This window comes from Urocampus carinirostris, chromosome 20, assembly GCF_059441175.1.
Source record: "Urocampus carinirostris isolate Australia breed hairy pipefish chromosome 20, RoL_Ucar_1.0, whole genome shotgun sequence".
Classification (NCBI taxonomy): domain Eukaryota; kingdom Metazoa; phylum Chordata; class Actinopteri; order Syngnathiformes; family Syngnathidae; genus Urocampus; species Urocampus carinirostris.
In genome coordinates this window covers 15,011,727-15,035,231 of record NC_142368.1, presented here as the reverse complement: position 1 = coordinate 15,035,231, position 23,505 = coordinate 15,011,727, and the positions used below count along the sequence as shown (strand labels likewise).

General features: G+C 41.1%; 1 protein-coding gene and 1 long non-coding RNA gene across 3 annotated transcripts in view; both read left to right on the top strand.

The window, feature by feature from the left end:
• The first annotated feature begins 5,611 nt into the window (after positions 1-5,611).
• On the top strand, positions 5,612-7,387 carry lratd1 (LRAT domain containing 1). The gene is made up of 2 exons (XM_088324535.1): positions 5,612-5,715; positions 5,805-7,387. The coding sequence occupies exon 2, from the start codon at positions 5,842-5,844 to the stop codon at positions 6,658-6,660; it is 819 nt and encodes a 272-aa protein (XP_088180661.1). The 5' UTR covers positions 5,612-5,715; positions 5,805-5,841; the 3' UTR covers positions 6,661-7,387.
• Positions 7,388-21,357: 13,970 nt separating this feature from the next.
• Positions 21,358-23,505, top strand: part of LOC148346341 (uncharacterized) — a 58,411-nt gene continuing 56,263 nt past the window's right edge. For both annotated transcript variants that reach the window (XR_015848218.1, XR_015848219.1), the window contains exon 1: positions 21,358-21,486. This is a non-coding gene — a long non-coding RNA (uncharacterized LOC148346341). The remainder of the gene's footprint in view (positions 21,487-23,505) is intronic.

Sequence of the window (23,505 nt, the reverse complement as noted above, 5' to 3'; positions counted from 1 at the left end):
GATGTTACATACAGTTTTGGGATCGTATTAGTGCAATATGCAATCTTTACCCAAAAATAAAGGTAACAATAGCAAAAAGTTACACAAAAATATACATTGCCACACCTAAATTACAGTACACATTTGCCACAGTGAATATGCACTTAATTATTTTTTATCATGAATATGTTTTTTTTTTTACGGTTTATTCATTTAACATATTTTTTTAATCTACCGTAAATTCCAGACTATAAGCCGCTACTTTTTTCTGTATATTTTTGTAATGTATTTATTTGCATTTATTTTAGACACTTATTCTGATTTGTTTTGCACGGGTGAACGAAAAATGAGGGGCGGAACAAACGCCGGGTGCCGAGTTTAAGTGGGGTCCGCTAAAGGTGAGGGACAAACAAGGAAAGAAGAGGGGGTAAAAAGTTAGTTAAAGAAAAAGGAGTTGCGTGAGTAAATGTGTTCATCTAATATTTTTTCCCACCCTTACCTTTGCAAATATACACTTTTTTCCTTGGATTACTTTCAACGGGACCCGGACTCTGCAGGTCTGCATCAAACCTTAAGTACCGGTATCATTTTCCGTTCATTTTGCCGGCTGTGATTTTTGGACTGTGGACCTTAATGAAGGACATTTAGTTTCAATCGCGGGACTCGAAGTCGGGTTTGGGTTAATTTTGTGTTTGTGTTAAATGTTTAAATGTGGGCGCATGCGGCTTGTATACAGGTGCGGCTTGTGTATGTACAAAATCGTTTTTCCTCTTAAAATGTGGTGGTTTCGCTCTATAGTCTGGAATTTACGGTATTTTACTTGCACTGAAAGTAGAAGCACTCCAATTTTGTTATACTGCTGTATAACGACAATAAAGGCCGTTCATTCATTCTTTCAAGTTGATTTCTTTTCGGGTCATTTTGACCCGCTATCGCAGGCCACACAAAATGAGGCGGAGGGGGTCAATCTGACCACCCAGGTCCTCGCCTTTCACACCTCCATCTTCAAAAAAACAATTCCATTTACAACCATGTTTCAATTAGGTTGGCCGGGGCACTGTATTCCGTAGGCAGATTGTTGCCATAGCAACACAGAGGCTGTAATCTGATTGAACCAAAACATCCGACTCGGGTGAGGAAGATGACTTGAAAAAGAAGAGAAAAAAAAGAAGAATTTGACGCATCGTCTAGTTCCGGAGACTGTATGTCCTTGGGTGGGTTTGGTCTCTCTCCGCTGCTTCCGTATGTACTCGATTATAAGCCTACAATAAATGTGACCACCTTAAATTGCTTTGAAATACCCACTTACTAGAAGAAGTTTGTTATGTAAATATTAACAAATTTGGTACCTAAACAGTAACATAATATAAAGCTATATATCCATTCAGTTTTAATCATCACGGTTTATTGGTATTACAAATCAGTTATCACTTCAAGATTTTTCGGTTCACAACAATATTGTACATTATACAAAATATTATTGCTGAAATAATTATATTAGTCTATATTTTCATTCACTTTTAATCATCACAGTTAATTGGTAATACAAAGCAGTTATCACTTCAGATTTTTTAGTTCACAATATTGTACATTATACAAAATAATATTGCTGAAATATTAGTCTCTATATTCATGCAGTTATAATAATCACAATTAATTGTTAATACAAAGCAAGTTATCACTTCAGATTTTTCAGTTCATATATTCTTCGTGGTTTGCTGTCCCGCCACAGTTGTAATGCCTTCTCAAGGTCCAATCCATTATCATCCTCCGAGTATAATTGAGTCCTTTTCTTGCTAGGAGTATTCTTTTGTTTATTTTCTTTCGTCGAATCGTTCGCTTCAGCACACGTGTTTTCCTTGCCTCATCCAAAGAATCTCTCCGCCGTTTTTTTGTGCCGGAACTATTGCCGTTGTTATCACTTTATGCATTATGTTTTGACTTATTACTGACACTGAAGAAATTACCAATTTTTTGTTGATTTTCACCTTAACTCGACGACAAGCACCACAACAATGACGTCATCTCGAAGCAACGAGATGTCGTTGGCCGAGATCTGCGTGCGGACGAAAACTCGAACCGCGAGACCAAAACAACAATGGCGGATCTGCCTGACGAAAAGTTTGGAGTGCGGTGAATCTTTGTTAAAAAAGAAAAAGTAATCGAGTAATAATGACAATTTTGTGTCGAAAAAGTTGCGTCCCGGAGATGCACGTTGATTTGAGACCATGCGTCCCCAGCAAAAATGATGCGTCTAAGACGCAGGGACGCGGGCAAACCAGAACACTGGTGAGATATTACAGTACATACACATAAACACAAAGAAGAGAATGATAATGAATTGGACCTTGAGAAGGCATCCCAACTGTGGCGTGACAGCAAACCACGAAGAATATATGAACTGAAAAATCTGAAGTGATAACTGCTTTGTATTACCAACTAACTGTGATGATTAAAACTGCATGAATATATAGATTAATATTTCAGCAAGATTATTTTGTATAATGTACAATATTGTGAACGGAAAAATCTGTAGTGATAACTGCTTTGTATTACCAATAAACTGTGATGATTAAAACTGAATGAATATATAGATTTTGATTATATATTTGTCACCGATTTACAATTTCAACCTGGATAAGACAAATTTTGGGGAGCCATAGATCTCTGTTGGGACCCAAAGATTTTTGAGCATGCGAGTCCCCGGGACCCATCACTTTTCACAGGTAAAATGAATGAATGACAAATAACCACTTCACCCCCCCACTCACTGCCTACTACCGCTGGGAACAAAGAGCCAAAGAGCAATGACTGCTACATGTCATCCCCGTTTGTGATGGGGAGAAGGTGAAGGGACGAAACATGCCTGGGGGCTTAGGTTATGGGGGCGGCGAGGGGCTGTGGGTCGACTGTTTGTTTTTTGGGGGGTTGGAGGGGGGATGCAACATGCAACCGGAATCTTACCTGTTCTGCAATCATGCCCTTGAGGATTTCTTTGTTTTGCTGCTGCCGGCACGCACACAAGAGAAGATCACTCCACCCCTCTGTACCGCAATATTCCCTTTCACAAAAACAGATCCACTCCACTGAAGACATGTAACTTTGTAATAATGATCAAAAAAAAAAAAATCAACATCGTGCTGAAGTTTAGGTATCGGAATTGGTGCTCGTACTAGCGATAGTGACAGATATGACAGTAATCCCTCGGTTATCACGGTTAATGAGGACCAAGACCACCCGTGAAAACTGAAAATCCGCGAAGTAGCGGCGCCCCTTCAAAAATGCTTCAAAAAACGTATACAGGTATACAGTATACCCCCTGTATGCAGTACACCATATAGAATACGGGTAGAGAGAGAGAGAGAGTGAAATTCATGTTATAACAAAAAATAACTAAAATATGCTGTATGTACACGGAATAGGACTGCGGCGAAACCACTAGGAACCATTCAGTATGATTGTATTAACCGCTCTCAACCACATGCAGCCATCGCAGTTTATTTGGCTTGTTAACACTACCGGTTACATATCAAAAATAAAAACGGTGAAAAATGTATTTGATGAGTGTTTGTGAAGCGTTTTGGGAAACAACAGTTCAAAAAATGGTCTGTGTTCATTTTAATGAAAGTGAAAGAGCTACCGTCTGACAATAACAACATACTTTAGCGAGCGGCATCGAACGGCTTTCACAACAAATACGCGAAACCGCACACAATTAGCCGTTTAGGTAGTACAAACAACCGCTCGATTTTGGTATAATAAAGTCAAACTCGAGATGAAATGTGACAGAGGAGATACTTACGTCGCATCGCCGAGTTCCCTCCTCGATAAGCTGAGCTCCACATAAGAAGGGGGTGAGGTGGGAGGAGTTGAAGGGGGGGGTGAGCGAAGCGGTAACTCACCATGACTAAGCATTGTGTCAGGGTCTCCCCCTCCCCTTCACAATAAGAGTGTCCACACCGTGTCCTCGGTTGACATAAACTCGCGCTTGCTCAAGTCAATAAATGCTTTTATTGAGAAGGTAAGGTATTTTTTAGACCCGCGAAGCTCTGAACCCGCAAAAGTGGAACCGCGAACTAGCGAGGTTCCACTGTACAACCCCTGGGTAAAGGTTTGGAATCACCAGTCTTGGGCTAGCCCTCACTCAGACATTTTGTTCTGTAGAAAAAACGTAGCTCACAAACATGAAACAATCCTAAGGTAATTCCAAAGTGCAACATATTGGCATTCAGAAACACTCAAAGAAATTATGAAAAAAAACATTGCAAAGGTCAGTTATTTTTTTATGGAGCAAGTGAAGGGAAATAAACATGGAATCCTTCCATTGTGGGGAAAAATTGAATCAATGTCATGATTGCCGGTTGAGCACAGCTGCGGCAGCTTAATCGGCACCAACAGCCCGGACAGCTGATTGGCTGTCACTCCCCTTTTAAACCCCCAGCTTCCAAGAGGAAGCCGTCAGATCGTTATGCGAACTGTTGCTTTCAGCTCAGTTAGCCTTTTCGTCCGGCTCCATTTTTGTCTTCCTTTGTTTGTCTGATCTTTGTTGCTGACCTGTTTCCAGACCTGATTACGCCCCGTTCTGTGTTTCGTTATATCATATATATTGTTAGCTAACCTTTTTTGTGAGATACTGAGTTGCTCGATATGAATGAGGTTTATTATTAAAAAAGGTTAAAAAATGAAGTAGCTTGGACATTCACTGTAGAAGGGACAAATACATGCAAATATAATTAGGTAGAATAATACATTTTCTTATTCCAATTATGAATTCATTTTCTGCATTAAATTATTGTTGGTAATATACTGATTAAAGGGATAACCAGACACCTGTATTTTTCATTTTCTCCTTTTATACTTCCTTATTTTTCTTAACTTCTTTATACAACATAATCATTCGTAATATAATGCATCAAAGCAAGTGAGCCATTTGAGAGCTGGCTCTCTTTGATGAATGAGCCGAAAAAGCCGGTTCTCTAAAAAGAGACGGACTTCCTTTCACTACACAACTACCGCATTAAATCCGATGTTTTTTAAGACCACATGTATTTCAAATGTACTCAATCAACTCCGCCCGTTGTTTTCAGATCAGAATGACTTACGGCGTTTTAATTCAGGTTTGTTCACGTGTGATCGGAATGATGCATGATGGGAAATCCCCAGGTGGCAGACGCATGCGCACAGTAGCATCAAACCGCTCGCTTCGTTCGCAACGAAAAAAAAACGATACTGAGATAGAGGCGACCGCGGCGAACTCGTTTGACTCGATTGATTTGCCGTTTCGTGATAATCGGTGTATACCGGATGGTACCCATCATTGACAAATTTGCGTCTTTCCGTACCGATTTTCTTGTACGTGGTACACGTCTTAAAATGCATAATAACCGTACTTTGTACGGCAAAAACGTACAGCTTGACAGGTATGGTCATCGGCGTCAAAAGTGGAGCGATTGTGTCCATCTGCCTGCGGCAGGTCCTCTACTGCCTCCCGTCAAGAATTGCCACAGCTATGCGACACACAAGCGTGTGCGCGAGGGCTTCTCATTGGCTGCCCGGCGCAGCGCGTGGACAGCCACCCGGAGTGGGAGGGAGGTGGCTAAGACGCGCTCCTTAAAACCCACGGACGCCAGAGAAAGCGAAGGACTCGACCGGGGGGAAGCTGGAGAGCAGGAGAGAACAGCGCGCCGATGGAAGTGAAGGATATTTAAACCGCTGTCTGTGGAGAGGCGCGCAGAGGTATTCTCTTTGTGCGTCCGCGCGTAAAAATGCGCGCGCCAGCGCCCGGCGCGCTGGGCTGAACGCGTCTGCTTGTGCCTCCCGCGCAGACACCGTAGTCCATGCCTCTGCCTAGCCGGGTCCTTGATGGGCAACCAACTGGACCGGATCACGCACCTCAACTACAGCGAGCTGCCCACGGGGGACCCGTCCGGGCTGGAGAAGGAGGAGCTGCGCGTCGGCGTCGCCTACTTCTTCTCCGACGAGGAGGAGGAGGCGGACGAGCGTTGCGCGCCTCCCGACTGCGACTTCGGCAAGGAGCCCAGCCCGGTGGACGAAGAGGAGGACGATCCGGGGCCATTCTCGCTGAGCGAGGTGGAGTATTCTGCGTTCCGGGCACACGAGTGCATTTTCTCCAAGCTGCGCGAGAACCAAGACTTGGACGTGTACGCGGCCAGCACGCTGTTGGGCGTGTGCAAGCCGGGTGATCTGCTGGAGCTGGTGGCGGCGGCGCAACCGCCGCACTGGGCTGTGTGCGAGCACGGCGGTCGCGTGATCCATCTGCACAAGGGCGAGATCCGGCGGGACGGTCTGCTTGAGGCGTGCAACGGCCGCCGGGGGCGCATCGCCAACGGCCGCTACCGCTACCGGCCGCTGCCCGCCGACTTGGTGGTGCAGAACGCGGCGGGACACGTGGGCCTGCGGAGCGACGAGATCTGCTGGACCAATTCGGAAAGTTTCGCCGCCTGGTGCCGCTTCGGCAAGCGGGAGTTCAAGGCGGGCGGAGAGGCGCACTCGGCCGAGCAGCAGTACCTGCTCAAGGTGCGTCTGGCCGGCAGCGGCGTGCGCACGCTCGTCTTCCGCAGCCTGGAGGACATGATCCGGGAGAGGCGGCGGGTGGACGCCGGCGGCACCCTCGTCCCCGGAGAGCGGGGGCAAGGAGGACTCATCGGGGATACCGTTTGAACAAACCCCACTGCTCTTCTTCTTGGACCTTGGTTTTAGTCACGGACGCTGGACATGATCCGCGAGAGGCGGCAGGAAGACCCTCCTCCCCAGCGAGCGGGAGCCAGGAGAACTCATCGGGGATTCCGTTTGAACACCCCCAAATCCCAACACTCCCTCCATTTTTGGACCTTGGTTTTGGCCGCAGACGCTGTGCTGTTTCGGAATGTGGAACCGTGTAAACAAAACAACGCCTCTCCCCCTTAAAAACAAAAACACACAAAAAAAAAACAAAGCGACTCTCTCCTCCTCCCACCGGATGCTGGATTTTTTGGGGGAGCTCCCCTCCTGGTCACACTGAAGCTGCCTAAAAGCATTTTTGCGCCCCTCTACTTTGCCATACATGACAATAGTCCTTATTGTCAACCCACAGCCATCCTGCACAGCAAAGGATGTGTGTGAGTGTCAAAAAATGTATTCCTTTATTTTTGTATTTCCGTTGAGTGGATTATTGACCTTGATTTGATTGATTTTCCTTCCTTTTTTTGGTTCTAATAAATGGAAGCTGAAATATGAAAACAAGTCCAGCAGGTGTTATTCAAAATGGGGCGTGATACTGAAAAATAGTAACTGTTACTTGTTACTTCATTTAAAAAGCAATCACGTTACCTCCCCTCCCCTCAGATTACTCAAAATCAAAAGTAGCGTATTCTGGAAGCACCTATTTAGTTACAAATTACCATATATACTCACTGACCCCTTAAAATTGCTTAAAAATAGCTACATAATTAGATAAATAGGAGAAAATGTGTCAAAGCGGTGAACCCTCTACATTGCTTGGCATGTGTAATCTTGAGAGCTTGCATATTTACACAGCCGAGACACTTCATATCCATTTTGTCTTAACAAGTCAAGTCATGTTTATTTTTATAGAGTCTCAAAGGGCTGCACAAACCACAGATTATTGCAAAATACAGACCGTTATTACACCATCCCCTGATCTAAAACCTACATGAGGGCTAGGAAAAACTCAAAAACCCCAACATGAGGTCAACAAAGAAACCTTGAGAAGGGACCACACATGACACCTCTAGAAGATTTTCTTCTTTATTTCTGGGTGATGTCCAATATGTTTTCTTTCTTTCTCTAGGCATGCTGTAATGCAAAGCTAATTTTACAAATAAAAAGACCAAAATTTAGTATTCTTAATGTAAATTCTGCACTCAGTTTCGCCCCATTTTCCTGAACAAGCCACGCCCCCTCCTGATCCAATGTCTACCATTTACCACTGGTGACACAACCAAATATTATATTCATTATCTGCACCGCTTATCCTCAGTAGGGTCACGGGGGTGCTGGAGCCCATCCCAGCTGTCTTCGGGCAGTGGGCAGAGACACCCTGAACTGGTTGCCAGCCAGTCGCAGGGCACACTCCAGCCAATTAACCTGACATGCATGTTTTTAGATGTGGGAGGAAACCGGAGTGCCCGGAAGAAACCCACCGGGCACGGGGAGAACATGCAAACTTCACACCGGAGGTTTTGATCTCACGACCTCAGAACTGTGCCGCACACGCGCTAACTACTGCGTCGCCGTGCTGCCCACTAACCCCCTGATTTTCAGTATTTTAAATAGGACTTAGAAGTGAGTGAATACAGGAGGGGGAATATCAGAACATCAGTTGGTAGAAATTACGTGTTTTTGCTCTCTTTGCTTTAGACAGCACAAGCGTAACTACTCAGTTATATTTTGTAAGTAGATATTAACAAGCCCACCCTTCTTCACTATTGTATTGGGCGTATTGGATTGAAGGGGGAACCGTGAAAGAACAGAAAACATTGCTGTTCACAGGGTTGGGTTACTTTAACTGGATTACTTTCAAATACTTTTGGATTACTCCAATACCAAATATGCTAATAAAAGACAAAAGAAACTAAATATGAGTAAAATGACTCCATTTTGTGCAGGCTTGGGGAGTAACTGAATACATGGAACGGCAAAAATGATGCTTGGATTGATTTTCATTTTGTTTCTGTCGCATTTTATGTTCATTTTGCCGGAGATCAAAGAGATCAAAGCCAGGAGAGAAAGCTTACCACGTGTTTTGAGTCATCATTTTATTGATATTTAGTTTCTTTTGTTTTTTAATAGCATATTTGGTATTGGAGTCATCCAAAAGTCATTGAAAGTAATCCAGTTAAAGTAATCCTACCCAACCCTGGCTGTTCATGAACTGTTTTTTAAAAGAAGCGGAGTTGAGTTACTAAATTGTATTTGTAACGCATTCTAATTCTCCTGACCGAGAAAAGTAATTGTGTTCCAGGAACATATTCACAATTCAGCTCATAGTGAGTGAATGAATTATTCACGAGCTGCTGACCCGCCTTGGGCCTGGTCGGCTTCATACGTGTGCTGTGCGTATTTGAAAAATTGGGGGGATGGAGCATCCAAATGATTCCACACCAATATATTCAAAATTGGAGGCGGGGCGATTAAGCTGCTTTTGGGCAAGAAATAAGTAGAAAGAAAGGAGTGCATTATTTTTATGACTATTTTCCTAAATGAAGTGATATCAATCGCAAATAAGGCTAAAAAAGGATCTGCTCTGTCTTCAAGTGGTGTGCTCTGCAATGTTCCCTCTAAGCAGCGTGTGTGCGCAATTGAGCACCTCCCAGAGCTTCTCTGCTCAGCCAGCTCACAAAAATCAGGGCTCGAAATTGCTTATTAAGAAGGGAATTAAGTCAAAGTTACAGTGCATGAAGGGAAAAATACAAGGGTTCCCCTGACGCTGTGTTATAAATGCAGTATTTTGAAGTAGAACGAAGTCGAGTAAAGTTAGTAGAGTTTTTCGAGAACCGGCTTCTTCGGCTCGGCTCACTAAAAGGAGCCGGCTCTTTCGGGTCCTAAACGGCATTTCAGGTTGTTTTTGCTTCTTTAATCCCATTATGACCAAATATTATGCACAAAATGGCTTAAAGGAAGGGCAGAATTGAACAAAAAAGAAAAAAATACCAAAATGAAAAAGTAGTGAAACGCTGAAAAAAAAAGGAAGAGGAAAAAAAAGAAGGAAAATTTCGGAAAAAAAACAGAAAAAAAGAAAAGAAAGAAACAAAGGAAAAAAGTAAATAGAGAACAAAAAGAAAAAAGTAACAACTAGGAAAAAATAAACAATGAGATTACTTTTAAAGGAATTTAAAAGAAGTAGAAAAAAACAGGGAAAAAGAAAAAAAAGTTTGTGTTGCATTCAAATAATTTCCAATTATATCAAGTCAATCTTGTTGCCAACATTGTACTTCCACTAAAAAATGTAATTAAATACAGTTTTATATCGTGCAACCGACTAAAGAAGCCCCCAAAAATGTTACTATTATGCGACAAAAGATACCAGGAAAAAAAAAGAAATGGAAATCTTGTGAAAGAATTGTAAAAACAAACGACGTTTGTAGGCCGTACAACCTTTGCAATAATACATGAGTCAATTCAATCAAAAGAGAAAAATAATTTTGCATTGCCGGAAACTAAGCAAAATGTCAAGTTTTGGACATGTTTGCTAATGATTTAGTTGCCACACTTGGGATTGCTGTTGCTCACTGTTGTTTCAAGCGTTGCTCACCGACTTTGTGTGAACGCTCAGACCCCTGGAAGACTAGAGGGAACATTGGTGCTCTGTCTTTCAAAATAAGAGTATGACAAATGATATGCTCAAAATAGGCTTTTTTTTTGCTGCTGGCCATGCAAGTTGACTTTTGAGTGACATTTGATGAGGAAGCAATTGTAAATACCGAACCGTTGGTAGGGAATACAAAACCCAAGCGATGACCTACTTTTACGAACAAAATTCTATTGGAGTTCTGTGAAATTGTGTTTATTTATTCCAAACATCTCCTGGACACTACATTCTGTGTTTTTCCAAGCTGCACTCCCCGACGCATGTTTATTTAATTCAAATCCAGCTCCAGACTTCCTGTGCGGAGTTTGTATGTTCTCCTCTCCGGTTTCCTCCCACGTTCCAAAAACATGCATTTCAGGTGAATTGGTCGGTCCAAATTGTCCCTAGGTGTGAATGGGCGAGTGAGTTGTCTGTCCTTGTGTGCCCTGCGATTGGCTGGCAACCAGTTCAGGGTGTCCCCTGCCCACTGCCCGATGATTGCTGGGATGGGCTCCAGCACCCCCGCGACCCTACTGAGGATAAGCGGTGCAGATAATGAGATGAGAGATGAGATGAGATATTTTCATGCAGTTTTAATCATCAGTTAATTGGTAATACAAAGCAAGTTATCACTTCAGATTTTTCAGTTCATATATTCTTTGTGGTTTGCTGTCCCACCATGGTTGTAATGCCTTTTTAAAGTCCAATCCATTATCATCCTCCTCATAGCGTAACCAGGAATATAATTTAGTCCATTTTGACAGAAAAGTCCTTATCTTGCTTAGAAGTATTATTTTGTTTTATTTTCTTTCGTCCAGTCGTTTGCTTCCCAGCCTCTCGTGTTTTCTCCGCCGTTTTTTCGTGCCGTAATTATTGCCGATATTATCACTTTCTGCATTATGTTTCGACTTACTACTGAGACTCAAGAAATTACCAATTTTGTGTTGATTTTCACCCTCCCTCGACGACAAGCACCACAACAATGACGTCATCTTGAAGCAACAAGATCTTGTTTGCCGAGATCGGCGTGCGGACAAAAACTCGAACCGCGAGACCAAAACAACAATGATGAATCTGCCTGATGAAAAGTTTGGAGTGCGATAAATCTTTGTTTGAAAAAAAAATTAATCGGGTAATAATGACAATTTTGTGTCAAAAAGGTTATGTCTGGGGACGCACGTTGATTTGAGACGATGCGTCCCCAGGAAAAATGATGCATCTAGGACGTAGGGACGCCGGCAAACCAGAACACTGCTAAAATTGATGAATATTTTGCCTAAGTTGAGACTGAGTAGTGACATTTATTTTCTCTCTCTCTCTTCCCCTCTTTTCCACCCCTTTTCTCCCACTCTCTGTCTGATTCACTCTCTGTGTCTCTCTTTTTCTCTTCCTTTGTTGCTCTTTGTCTCTTTCTCTCTCTGTGTCTTTTTAGCTTCTTTTGCTCTAACTTCCTTGTTTCTTTTTCTTTTTTCTGTCTTTTTTTCAGATTTTTTTCCTGCTCTTTTTTTCTCTTTTTCTCTACTTTTGTTTATTTTTTTCCCAAGTCTTTACTACTTTTTTTATTTTGGTATTTTTAAATTTTTGTTCTATTTTTGAAGGGGCGTCGCTACTTCGCGGATTTTCACTTTTTGCGGGTGGTTTCGGTCCCTATTAACAGGGTCTAAAAAATAATAATAATAAAATAAAATAATTTAAAAAGAAATTTTAAAAGTTTTTTTTTTCAAGCATTTTTGAAGGGGCGTCGCTACTTCGCAGATTTTCACTTTTTGCGGGTGGTTTCGGTCCCAATTAACAGGGTCTAAAAAATAATAATAATAAAATAAAATAATAAAACATTTTTTTTTTTAAATGTTTCTTTTTTAAGCATTTTTGAAGGGGCGTCGCTACTTTGCGGATTTTCACAGAAATCAAAGAGATCAAAGCCAGGAGAGAAAGCTTACCACGTGTTGTGAGTCATCATTTTATTCATATTTAGTTTCTTTTGTCTTTTATTAGCATATTTGGTATTGGAGTAATCCAAAAGTCATTGAAAGTAATCCAGTTCAAGTAACCCTACCCAACCCTGGCTGTTCATGACCTGTTTTTTAAAAGAAGCGGAGTTGAGTTACTAAATTGTTTTGGTCCCCATTAACCGCGATAACCGAGGGATTACTGTATATGTTTTTGAGGCCGGCAGAGAATGCCTTGCAGGCCCCGACAGCCCACCATGGGCTCCTTTGGGAGTTATCTGAAGGAGGCTAGTAGGGCGAGGGTTATTTACTAGGAAGATTTCCCGGCACCAGTGACCATATGCGCGAGTGGGCTCCTCAAGATTGCCAGACAACAACAAGCTCCAAGATTGAGCATCTTGTTTTTGCCTCGACCATATGTTGCGTCTTGCATGTTTATTCATGAGGGGCTGCCGCATATTCGCTTTTCTTTTTTTTTTTTCCTCCCCCGACCACGAGCTGAAAGTAAACGGCATTGCTATGGAAACCAAGGCCGCTACTGTTGTCGCGCTCCTCTTCCACGGGTGGGTTTTTGCTAAAGTGGCTCGGGTAAACAGATACTTTCCATGCCAATGATCAAGTTAGTTTTAGAAAGTCTTGGAATTTTATCAAGGACTGGGGTGTCGAACTCGTTTTAGCTCCAGGCCACATAGTACAAAAAAACAGTGGCCGAACTGGTAGATGAAATAGAAAGTGAGAAAGCGAGAGAGTGGAAGAAAGAGTGAGAAAAAAGAAAGAAAGCAAGCAAGAGAGAGAGAAAGAAAGAAAGAAAGAAAGAGAAAGAAAGAAAGAAAGAGAAAAAGAGAAAAGAAAGAGAAAGAAACAAATAAACAAAGAAGGAAAGAAAGAGGAAAAGAGAAAAGAAAGAGAAAGAAAGAAAGAGTAAAAGAGAAAGAAAGAAAGAAAGAATGAGAGTGAGAGAGAGAAAAAGAAAAGAGAGAAAGATAAAGAAGTACAAAGAGAGAAGAGAAAATAGAGATGCAAAAAGAGAGAAAGAAAGTGGAGAGTGGAGGAGAGGTAAAAAAAGTGAGAAAAAGACAGAGAAGAGAAAAAAGAGACAGAAATAAATAAATATGTATGGAAAGAAAAATAGGGAAAACAAAGAGAAGAAAAAGAGAGAAAAATAAGACAGAAATAGAGAGAGGAAGAAGAGGAAAAGGGTGAGAGAGAAATGGAGAAAAAGGGAGGGAGTGAAAGAGAGAGAAATTTACAAACAGAAAGAGAAAACGAGAGAGTGAAAGTGATAGAAAGGGTGAAAGAAAGAAAGAAAGAAAGAATGAAAGAATGAAAGAATGAAAGAATGAAAGAGAGAAAGATAAGAGAGCTGAGAAAAAGACAGAAAGATTAAAAAGAACAAAGAGGGAAAAGAAAAAGAAAGATGCAAAAAGAGAGAAAGAAAATTGAAGAGAGGTAAAAAAAAGTGAGAAAAAGACAGAGAAGAGAAAAAAGAGACAGAAAGAAAGAAATACATATGGAAAGAGAAAAAGAGAAAGGGAAGAGAATAAAAAAGAGAGAAAAATAAGACAGAAAAAGAGAGAGTGAGGAAAAGAGTGAGAGAGAAATGGAGAAAAAGAGGAAAAGGAGGGAGTGAAAGAGAGAGAAACATACAAACAGAAAGGCAAAAAGAGAGAGAGAAAGTAAAACAAAGGGTGAAAAAGGAAAAAGCGGAGATCAAGAAAGAGAGATAGAAGTAAAGACAAAGAGGGACAGAGAGAGAAAGAAAGTAACAAAGGGAGAGGGAGAGAAAGACAGAAAGAAAGAGAGAACAAATACATATACAGTTGCTTAGGGGTGGCCCCTGGCTTTATTTACAACTACAGCTCTTATTTTGACTTTCTCTTCTTTGAAGCTTCTCTCAGCCAGATTCAAAATGTCAGCGGGCCTGAAGTGGCCCGCGGGCCAATGTTTGACACCTATGATCAAGGACGACCTTCAAGGGAAATAAACTGAAAAAGTATTTTCACATCTAACCTCACCATTTCCGGATTCTTCTATTTCAAAATATCTGATTTTTTACAATATATTATGAATATTGTTAATCTGATAACTGTGCTGAGCGGCTCCTCAAGCAAAGTGAGGCACGCAATTCTTTTGTCTCATGGCAGAGGGCGATAGTGAGATCAAGGATTCTGGTTTGGTACACACCTCAGCCTCACGAAATACATACTGAAGGCGAAAGGTTATTTCCGATGTCTCGTTCTTTTTCGGGACCAGACCGAGTATTCCACCTCTTGAAGCGCATCTTCCAAAAGTAAGTTAAACTTGACTTTGTTGATCTTTATAGAGCATATTATTTTATGAAATGTTTAATTTTTAGTACAAAACAATACACTTATACAAGCCTTAAACATACTTATGTAAACAAGAAAATCTAGCCAGCTCACACAAATCAGGGCTCCAAATTGCTAATTAAGAAGCCAATTAAGTCAAAGTTACAGTGCATGAAGGTCAAAATACACGGGTTCCCCTGACGCTGTGTTCTAAATGCGGTATTTGGAAGTCAAGGTCGAAGTAGAACGAGTTTTTCGAGAACCGGCTTTTTTGGCTCGGCTCACTAAAAGTAACCACCTATTTCAGGTCCTAAACGGCTCTTCAGGTTGTTTTTGCTTCTTTCATCTCTACATGAAAAATATTATGTAAAATTATGCACAACATGACTTAAAGAAAGGGGGAATAAAACAAAAAAGAAAAAAATACCAAAATGAAAAAGTAGTGAAAAGCTGAGGAAAAAAGAAACAAAAGGAAGAGAAAAAAGAAGGGAAAATTCATTAAAAAAAAGCCAGAAAAAAAGGCAAAAAAAAAAAACAGGAAAAAAAGGTAAGTAGAGAACACAAAGAAAAAAGTAACAGCTAGGAAAAAATAAGCACAATGAGATTTTTTTTTAAAGGAATTAGAAAAAAAAAGAAAAAAAGACAAAAAGAAGAAAAAGTTTGTGTTGCATTGTGCAAAAAAAAAATTAAAATCTAGTGAAAGAATTGTTGTAAAAACAAATGACGTTTGTAGGCCGTACAACCTTTGCAATAATCTCATCTCATCTCATCAGCTGCAATGCTTATACTCAGTAGGGTCGCGGGGTTGCTGGAGCCCATCCCAGCAAACATCGGGCAGTGGGCAGGGGACACCCTGAACTGGTTGCCAGCCAATTGCAGGGCACACAGGGACGGACAACTCACTCGCTCAGTCACACCTAGGGACAATTTGGACCAGCCAATCCACCTGAAATGCATGTCTTTGGAATGTGGGAGGAAACCGGAGTGCCCGGAGGAAACCCACGCAAGCACGGGGAGAACATACAAACTCGGCACAGTAAGGCCGGAGCTGGGTTTGAACCCAGGACCTCAGAACTGTGCCGCACACGCGCTAACCACTGCCCCGCCGTGCTGCCCCCTTTGCAATAATACATTGGTCAATTCATTCAGAAGTGAAAAATAATTTTGCATTGGCGGAAACTCAAAATGTAAGGTGATCTCAATTGGACATGTTTGACAATGACTTAGTTGCCACACTTGGGATTGCTGTTGCTCACTGTTGCATCAAGCGTTGCTCACCGACTTTGCGTGAACGCTCAGACCCCTGCAAAATTACAGGGAACATTGTATGTAACTAAAAAGCGTATTTTTCTACGCTACATAATCAGTCCTGATAAAAAGCGGCTTCACGCTGCAAACATGGCAGGTGGCCTAACTGACATGCAAATAAACGCCTCGCTTCAAACAACGGCAGTCTGGCTCGATCCACGTCATCGCTATGTCTTCGTTGCACCTCGGCTTTCAACGGAGATAATGGTGATGGTATTTATTGCAGTTGGTTTTTAAATGTCCTAAATATAACAGCTTCTCAATCATACCGAATGGAATCAAATCGGATCTTTTATCACGGATGCATAAAGATAATTTTGACATCAAGGTACCAGGTTCTCTTCACATCTTCCCTAACAAAAATACAGTATTCCCTTGGTAATGGAGACCAGATCCTAACCCTAACCCCCTAACCCTAACCCCCTAACCCTAACCCTAACCCTAACCCTAAACAAAACCGATATACCCAGACACAGCCCAGAAAATAGAAGATATCATACAAACACTACTAGAAAATAAATATATTAGCAAAAAACAAAGCCGCTACCTAATGGGAGAAGAAGAAGCCCGACCCCGTAGATTTTACCTGCTACCTAAAATCCACAAACCACCATTATCGTGGACTATACCTTCGCCAGATCGTTGTTTACCCTTGTTGAAAACTTGTTGATACCTGTTTATTCTTTGTTGCACTCCGGTGTAACATTCTGAGAGATTCCTTCAAGTTCTGTTTGATTCTGAGAAATGCCTGGATTGTAATTTTGCCTGCATTTTAGCCTGCTTTGTTTTGTTTTTGGTCCGTTTGTGTGTTAGACAACTTTTCTTTCTTAATTAAAGTGACAGATCGTCTACGCAAATGAGTTCCTACTTCCTGCTTCCCGACCCGTTTCAAGACAGTCCCGTTCTGTTTCATGACACTTCTGACTTTCTTCAGAGTCCAATTCAATGGATGAATTTCTTTTCAATGTAACAAGCCGCTAAAAGCTAGCTGTCACACAGTTCTTTTTTTTATGGCCACATTAACTTGTGCGCTCCCTGGTTTGACTGACAACATACATTAGCCGATAATAATCGTGCGCACAGACAGTCACGCCCAACCAACACACAAACCCCTTCCTAACATGCCCCTCTGATAGCATTGTCTGTGTGTGCTCCCCTCAGAACACAATGTTGATATCAATGAAAATAAAGACATTTCGATTCAAAATCCGTGAAGCAGTGAATAAGCAAAAATCTGAAATCAAAGTAGCAATGTATTGGAATTGTGTTATTTTTTTATATAAATAGAATTTGTGCCACTTGGACCGAACCCATCAACAGGGTTGCGATTCAATACCAAATCTTTATCTTCAACTCTGAAGCTGTGCTGAGCTCAAAGAGCTAAAGGTAAGAGGCAACCATCCGAAACATTGAAAAAGAAGAGATGGTGTGCCGGGGAATCTTTTGCCTGAAGGAAAAAAAAATAGACCTTTAGAAAAAAAACTGCTGATAGGCAACTTTGATATTTTTATGACATTCATGGAATAAATTCACATTAGATATAAGTAGATTGTCACGAACCTGGAACGGAGACGGGACCCAATAGCGCTAGTTTTCTGAGTTTTTATTGATAAGAGGGAGAGAAAGGCTCGCTTCCACGATCCACAGATCGACGAACACGGGTAGCAGGTGGCGGGAACGCGGAAGTGCCACTTCCGCGTCGAGCGAGGAGGATCGGAGACAGGCGGGAATAGCAAGTCGTTGGCCGGGACTGGAGATCAAAGGAGATGTCGAGTTTGTAAGCGAGGTCGGTAGCAGGAGGCAGGCAGGTAACGGGAAAAAAACAGGTCAGGTAACAGGCAGGCAGAACGGGGCGTAAACAGGTCCGGAAACAGGTTGGCAACAAAGATCAGGCAGAAAAAAGCAGGGCAGAAACGGAGTCGGACGAAAAGGCAACAGTTTGCATAACGATCTGACAGCTCCCCAGACGAAGCCGGGGGTTTAAAAAGAGAGTGTCCACCAATCAGCTGTCCGGGCTGTTGGCGCCAATTAATCATTCACATGTGGGTTAATACCGGTCATTTATTTCTGTGTCTTCGCATTGTATCATTTTTTTTAATCATTTACAATTCTGTATGCCATATAACGATTTTTGCACAGGAAATTATTTTATTTTTTTGTACAGTAATTTTTTTTTTGTCAGACCGATCTTGTTTTGCCCATTTTGGCTCTAATCAGTATCATCTCGGTCAATGATACCAGATGACGTCTTCTTAGATTGCTGATATTATTGCAGTACACTTTCGGCTAACACACAAAAGGTCCCTGGTTCGAGAACAGGTGGGAACATTTGTTAGTTTGGAGAGGGATGGGTGCCACCAGGATACTTGCCCAAGACACACCACAGGAAATGGTGCCCCTACAACCCGAGTGGTAAAAGGATTCAACCAACCAAAACTAGCAAAAAGTATCCTCGATCAAGCAACAACTTAGTAAATGAAATAAACTGGTGGCACGGCGGATTGGTGGTTAGTGCACAGTGCAGAGAATCACGGTCCAGGTCCAGGGCAGAGTTTGCATGTTCTCCCTGTGCTTGCGTGGGTTTCCACCGGGCACTCTGGTTTCCTCCCACATTCCGAAAAACATGCAAGTCAGGTTAATTGGCCGGTTTAAATTATCCCTAGGTGTGAATGAGGAAGTAAATTGTCTGTCCCTGAGGCCCCTGCTGACTGGCAACCAGTTAAGATAGCTGGGAGGGGCTCCAGCACCCCCGCGACCCTACTGAGGATAAGCGGCGCAGATAATGGATGGATGGATCAAGTAAACTTGTTTACAAAATTTTCTTTGTTTTAATTCTAGTTAGTCTGTCTTGCTGTGAGTAAATAGGTGCCGGGTTGTGTTTATAAGGTTTATCATCGCCTCAAAACGGATGGCTTTGAATGCTAACGACAAAAGCTATGCTAACAACAAAGCAGCCTGCCGGAATGGCAAATGAAGAGAGGCCAACTCATAAAGACAACATCTCATTAATAATAGATTCATAAAACAATTACAATGAACGTCTGATTTAATGTGTATAACAATACAGAGCTGATGGCTAATTGTTTCGGTTATTAAATGAGCTAAATATCGTTTAAGTGGATGTGCATGCCATTTGTCTTCTGTTCATGTGAGGATTCCAACTGCATAGATTCGATGTCATTTCTGTCCTCATTATGGCCTAATGGAGCCCATAAAAATCTTTTGGGAAGTGATAACTTTGCTAATTCGTTGTATCACATTGCCCTGTTGGGGCAGACCGAATAGTAGCAGTGTTACACAAGGCTCATCTTGAAGTATCAATTTATGTCATTTTTCTAACAGCCGCCAGCGGCGCTCGAGTACAAAAGGTGAGATTTAGACCGGTGGAATATATGTGCCGAGGAAGACTGCAACTTCTTAGCTTGTGCACAAATTAAATTAGCATAGACATATCCTCATCATGCAAATTGCAAAAAGAAAGGCACATGACGTAGCTTTCAAGCTAAAAGCAAACGAGCAGTCCGATAAAGAAGGAGACAGAGCTATACGGTTTGGGATGAAAGTTATAATATTATAATTAAAGCTTTGAAAACTCTCTCGGTGTACCGTCTTTCTTTGTAAATATGTGTAACCGATGTATAATATGTATTTGCACCTGTATATTTTTGTAATATATTTATTTGAGACACTTATTCTGATATGTTTTGCGAAATAAAAAAGAGGGGCGGAGCAAACGCGGGCCGACGGGAAGTGGGGTAAAGGTGAGTGAGACCTGTTGTCGCGGCGGACAATAGTGGATATATATTTTTCCCACCCTTACCTTTAGAAATATAGACTTTTTTTCTTGGATTAGTTTCAACTGCTACCCGGACTCTGCAGGTTTGCATCAAACGTTAAGTACTGGTATCATTTTCTGTTCATTTTGCTGGCTGTGGTTTTTAGACTGTGTGCTTTTATATTCAGTTACAATCGCAGGACTCAAAGCCGAGTTTGGGCTAATTTTGTGATTGTGTCACATGTTTTAATGTGGGCGTATGCGTCTTATTATAATTCATGCGTTTGTTACCTTCCGTCTCAATTACTGTAATGCACTACTCTCTGGTCTCCCGAAGTCTAGAATCAAGTCTCTTCAGCTGGTACAAAATGCCGCAGCGAGGCTTTTAACTAGGACAAAAAAGTCCGATCAAATCACACCGATTTTGGCTAACCTGCATTGGCTCCCAGTTAGCCTTAGATGTGATTTCAAGGTTCTCTTAGTATTATACAAAATCATACATGGACTTGCTCCCTCTTATCTTTCAGATCTGATTTCCCCCTATGTCCCGGTCCGAAGCCTACGTTCTGAGAGTGCCGGTCTTCTGGTGATCCCAAGAGCAAAGAAGTGTTCTGCTGGTTCGAGAGCGTTCTCCATCCGGGCACCGGTGCTGTGGAATGCTCTTCCCCCTGAGATCCGATCTGCAACCTCAGTGGAAATGTTTAAATCTAAGCTTAAAACTCACTTCTACTCTATAGCATATGAATAACCTACTCTTCTTGTCGGCTCCAGAGCAGGGGAATGTATAATAATATTCTGAAAAATAGTCTGTGTAATATAGTGTAATAATCTGTGAAGCCCTTTGAGACTCTTCGTGATTTAGGGCTATACAAATAAAAATGACTTTACTTGACTTGACTTGACTTGACTTATATACAGGTGCGGCTTGTGTAAGTACAACATCGGTTTTCCTTTTTAAATGTGGCGGGTGCGGCTTATAATCAGGTGCGCTCTATAGTCCGGAATTTACGGTATACATTGATTCAGTTTTAATCATCACAGTTTATTGGTAATACAAATCAGTTATCGCTTCAAGATTTTTCAGTTCACAACAATATTGTACATTACACAAAATAATATTGCTGAAATAATTATATTAATCTATATTTTCATTCATTTTAATCATCACTGATTTTATTTTTACTATCTTGTGCAATGGAAGGTTGTCTGGTTGATTTTGTTATACAGTATTCATATTTTTGCTACTTTGCTGCCTTTGTTTGTTTGACTCTTGGCTTTTGTTCTGAAACAGCTGTGATAGAATTATTTCTATTCATTTTTAATGTAGTTATTTAATAATAATAGAACCATTTTTAGTGTCCAAAATCGTTGTGCTGTGTTTATCAAAACTATAAACTAACTCAAATGGGTGAGGGTTCAATTATTTAATAAACATGACATTACCAAACAAAAAGTATCATTATTGGATCGGACCCTGCATTTACTTAAAGCGTATCGATACCATAATTCCCAGTATCGCCCGCGCCTACTTCGTGTAACCCAGGTAAATGGCGTTTCGAAATAAATAAATAAAAATATAATTCTACATTTTAATAAGAATATTATCATTTGGTAGGAAACGCATTGTAGTGAACATTTGATCATAAAACAAAATTATGTAGTGAAAAAAATGTTAATTAGTGAAAAACAATTTGTTACTTCCTTGTTCAATAAAGTTTTGTGGACAATAGATTCCTCCGCGTTAGCAGAGGCTAACGAAACACCTGCGAACACCAAAGTACCGTTAGCTCGACATTGTTTGAATAATCAAATATTTCTTTTTGAAATAAATCCGGCGAAGGAAATTTAACAGTTTTGGTAAGTTCCTCTTCATATACGACTTCTCGGTCGAGTATATTTTTGTATCATTGTCTGTGTAAATGTACCAGTTAAGCAGTTTATTTGACAGCCTTAGCGCCACTACTAGCCGCCATTTTATGCTTCTTCATCGACACAGGCTCCATGTCGTCGTAGCTTATTTAAAGTAACTGTGTGTAATATTTGACCACTATATTGCACTGTATTGTCTAATGTAGGGGTGTCAAACTCATTTGAACACGCGGGCCACACGATAGAACAAACATTCTGTCGGGGGCCGGACTAGTAGATTCAAGAGAGAGATCAAGAAATAAGAGAAAGAGGGAGTGAAAAGGAGAGAGGGCGGGACAAAGAAAGAAAAAGGTAGAGAGTGTGAGAAACAAAAGATAAAAAGTCGTGAGAGAAGGGGAAAAGAAAGGGAGAGGAAGAAAGAAATCCAAAGAGAAATAGAAAGACAGAAGGAGAGAAAAGAGAAAAGAGAGAAAAGGAAAAAAGGAAGTTAGAGCAAAAGAGATTAAAAGACACAGAGAGAGAAAAGAAAGCATGAAGAGAGAAAGAAAAGGATAAAAGGAAGTGAGAGCAAAAGAGATTAAAAGACGCAGAGAGAGAAAGAGACAAAGAGCAACAAAGGAAGAGAAAAAGAGGGACTCAGAGCGTGAAAGAGACAGAGTGGGAGAAAAGGGGTGGAAAAGAGAGAGAGAGAGAGAGAGAGAGAAACAAATACAATTACAGTGTCTTCGTTCAAGGCACCTGTCTTTGGCAACATCAAGTGGACATATTTCAGCCTGCAGCTTGTTTTTCTCTTGCGCTTCTCTGAGTGTTGTCTCCCGGGCCGGATTCAATCCCTTAGCGGGCCCGATCTGGCCCGCGGGCCGACTGGTTGACACCCGTGGTCTATTGCAAAATCAGTGGCTCAGAGCACATGGTAGCAGCAAGTTGACAGACAAACTTGGCGGCGACCTTAGGTGGGGTCCAATATGTTAATGAAATACAAATTTCTTGACTAATTTTTATTAAAAAAAAATATTTGTTCAGGTATTATTTGAATACTGTTTAATTCATTGTGCTTTTTGTTTTGTTTGTTTTTACTGACTGAAAGTGTCCCTAGCTGTAATTTTTAACCATTAGCATACCTGTTAACCTGTACGTTTTTGCCGTACAAAGTACGTTTATTATGCATTTTGAGACGTGTACCACGGACAAGAAAATCTGTACGGAAACGCAAATTTGTCATTTTTGGGTACCATCCGGTATACGCGGACTATCACCAAACGGCAAATCAATCAAGTTAAACGAGTTCGCCGCGGTAGCCTCTATCTCGGTATCATTTTTTTCGTTGCAAACAAAGCCAGCGGTTTGATGCGACTGTGCGCATGCGTCTGGCACCTGGGGATTTCCCATCATGCATCATTCCGATCTCACGTAAACAAACCTGAATTAAAACGCTGTAAGTCATTCTGATTTGAAAACAAAAGGCGGGGTTGATTGAGTACATTCGAAATACATGTGGTCTTAAAAAACATCGGATTTCATGCAGTGGTTGTGTAGTGAAAGGAAGTCCGTCTCTTTTAGAGAACCGGCTTTTTCGGCTCAACTCATTCAAGAGAACCGGCTCTCAAACGACTCACTTGCTTTGATGCATTATATTACGAATGATGATGTTGTATAAAGAAGTTAAGAAAAAAAGGAAGTATAAAAGGAGAAAATGAAAAAAGACAGCTTTGTGGTGATCCCTTGAATCAGTATATTACCAACAATAATTGAATGCAGAAAATGAATTCATAATTTGGATAAGAAAATTCTACCTAATTATATTTGCATTTATTTTTTCCTTCTACAGTAAACGTCCAAGCAACTTCATTTTTTACCTTTTTTTTTAATAATAAATCTCATTCATGTCGAGCAACTCAGTATCTCGCAACAAAATGTTCATGAACAATATATATGATATAAGGAAACACATGTACAATATAACATGTTAAACGACATAAATAAACACGTTTGGAAAAAAAATATGGT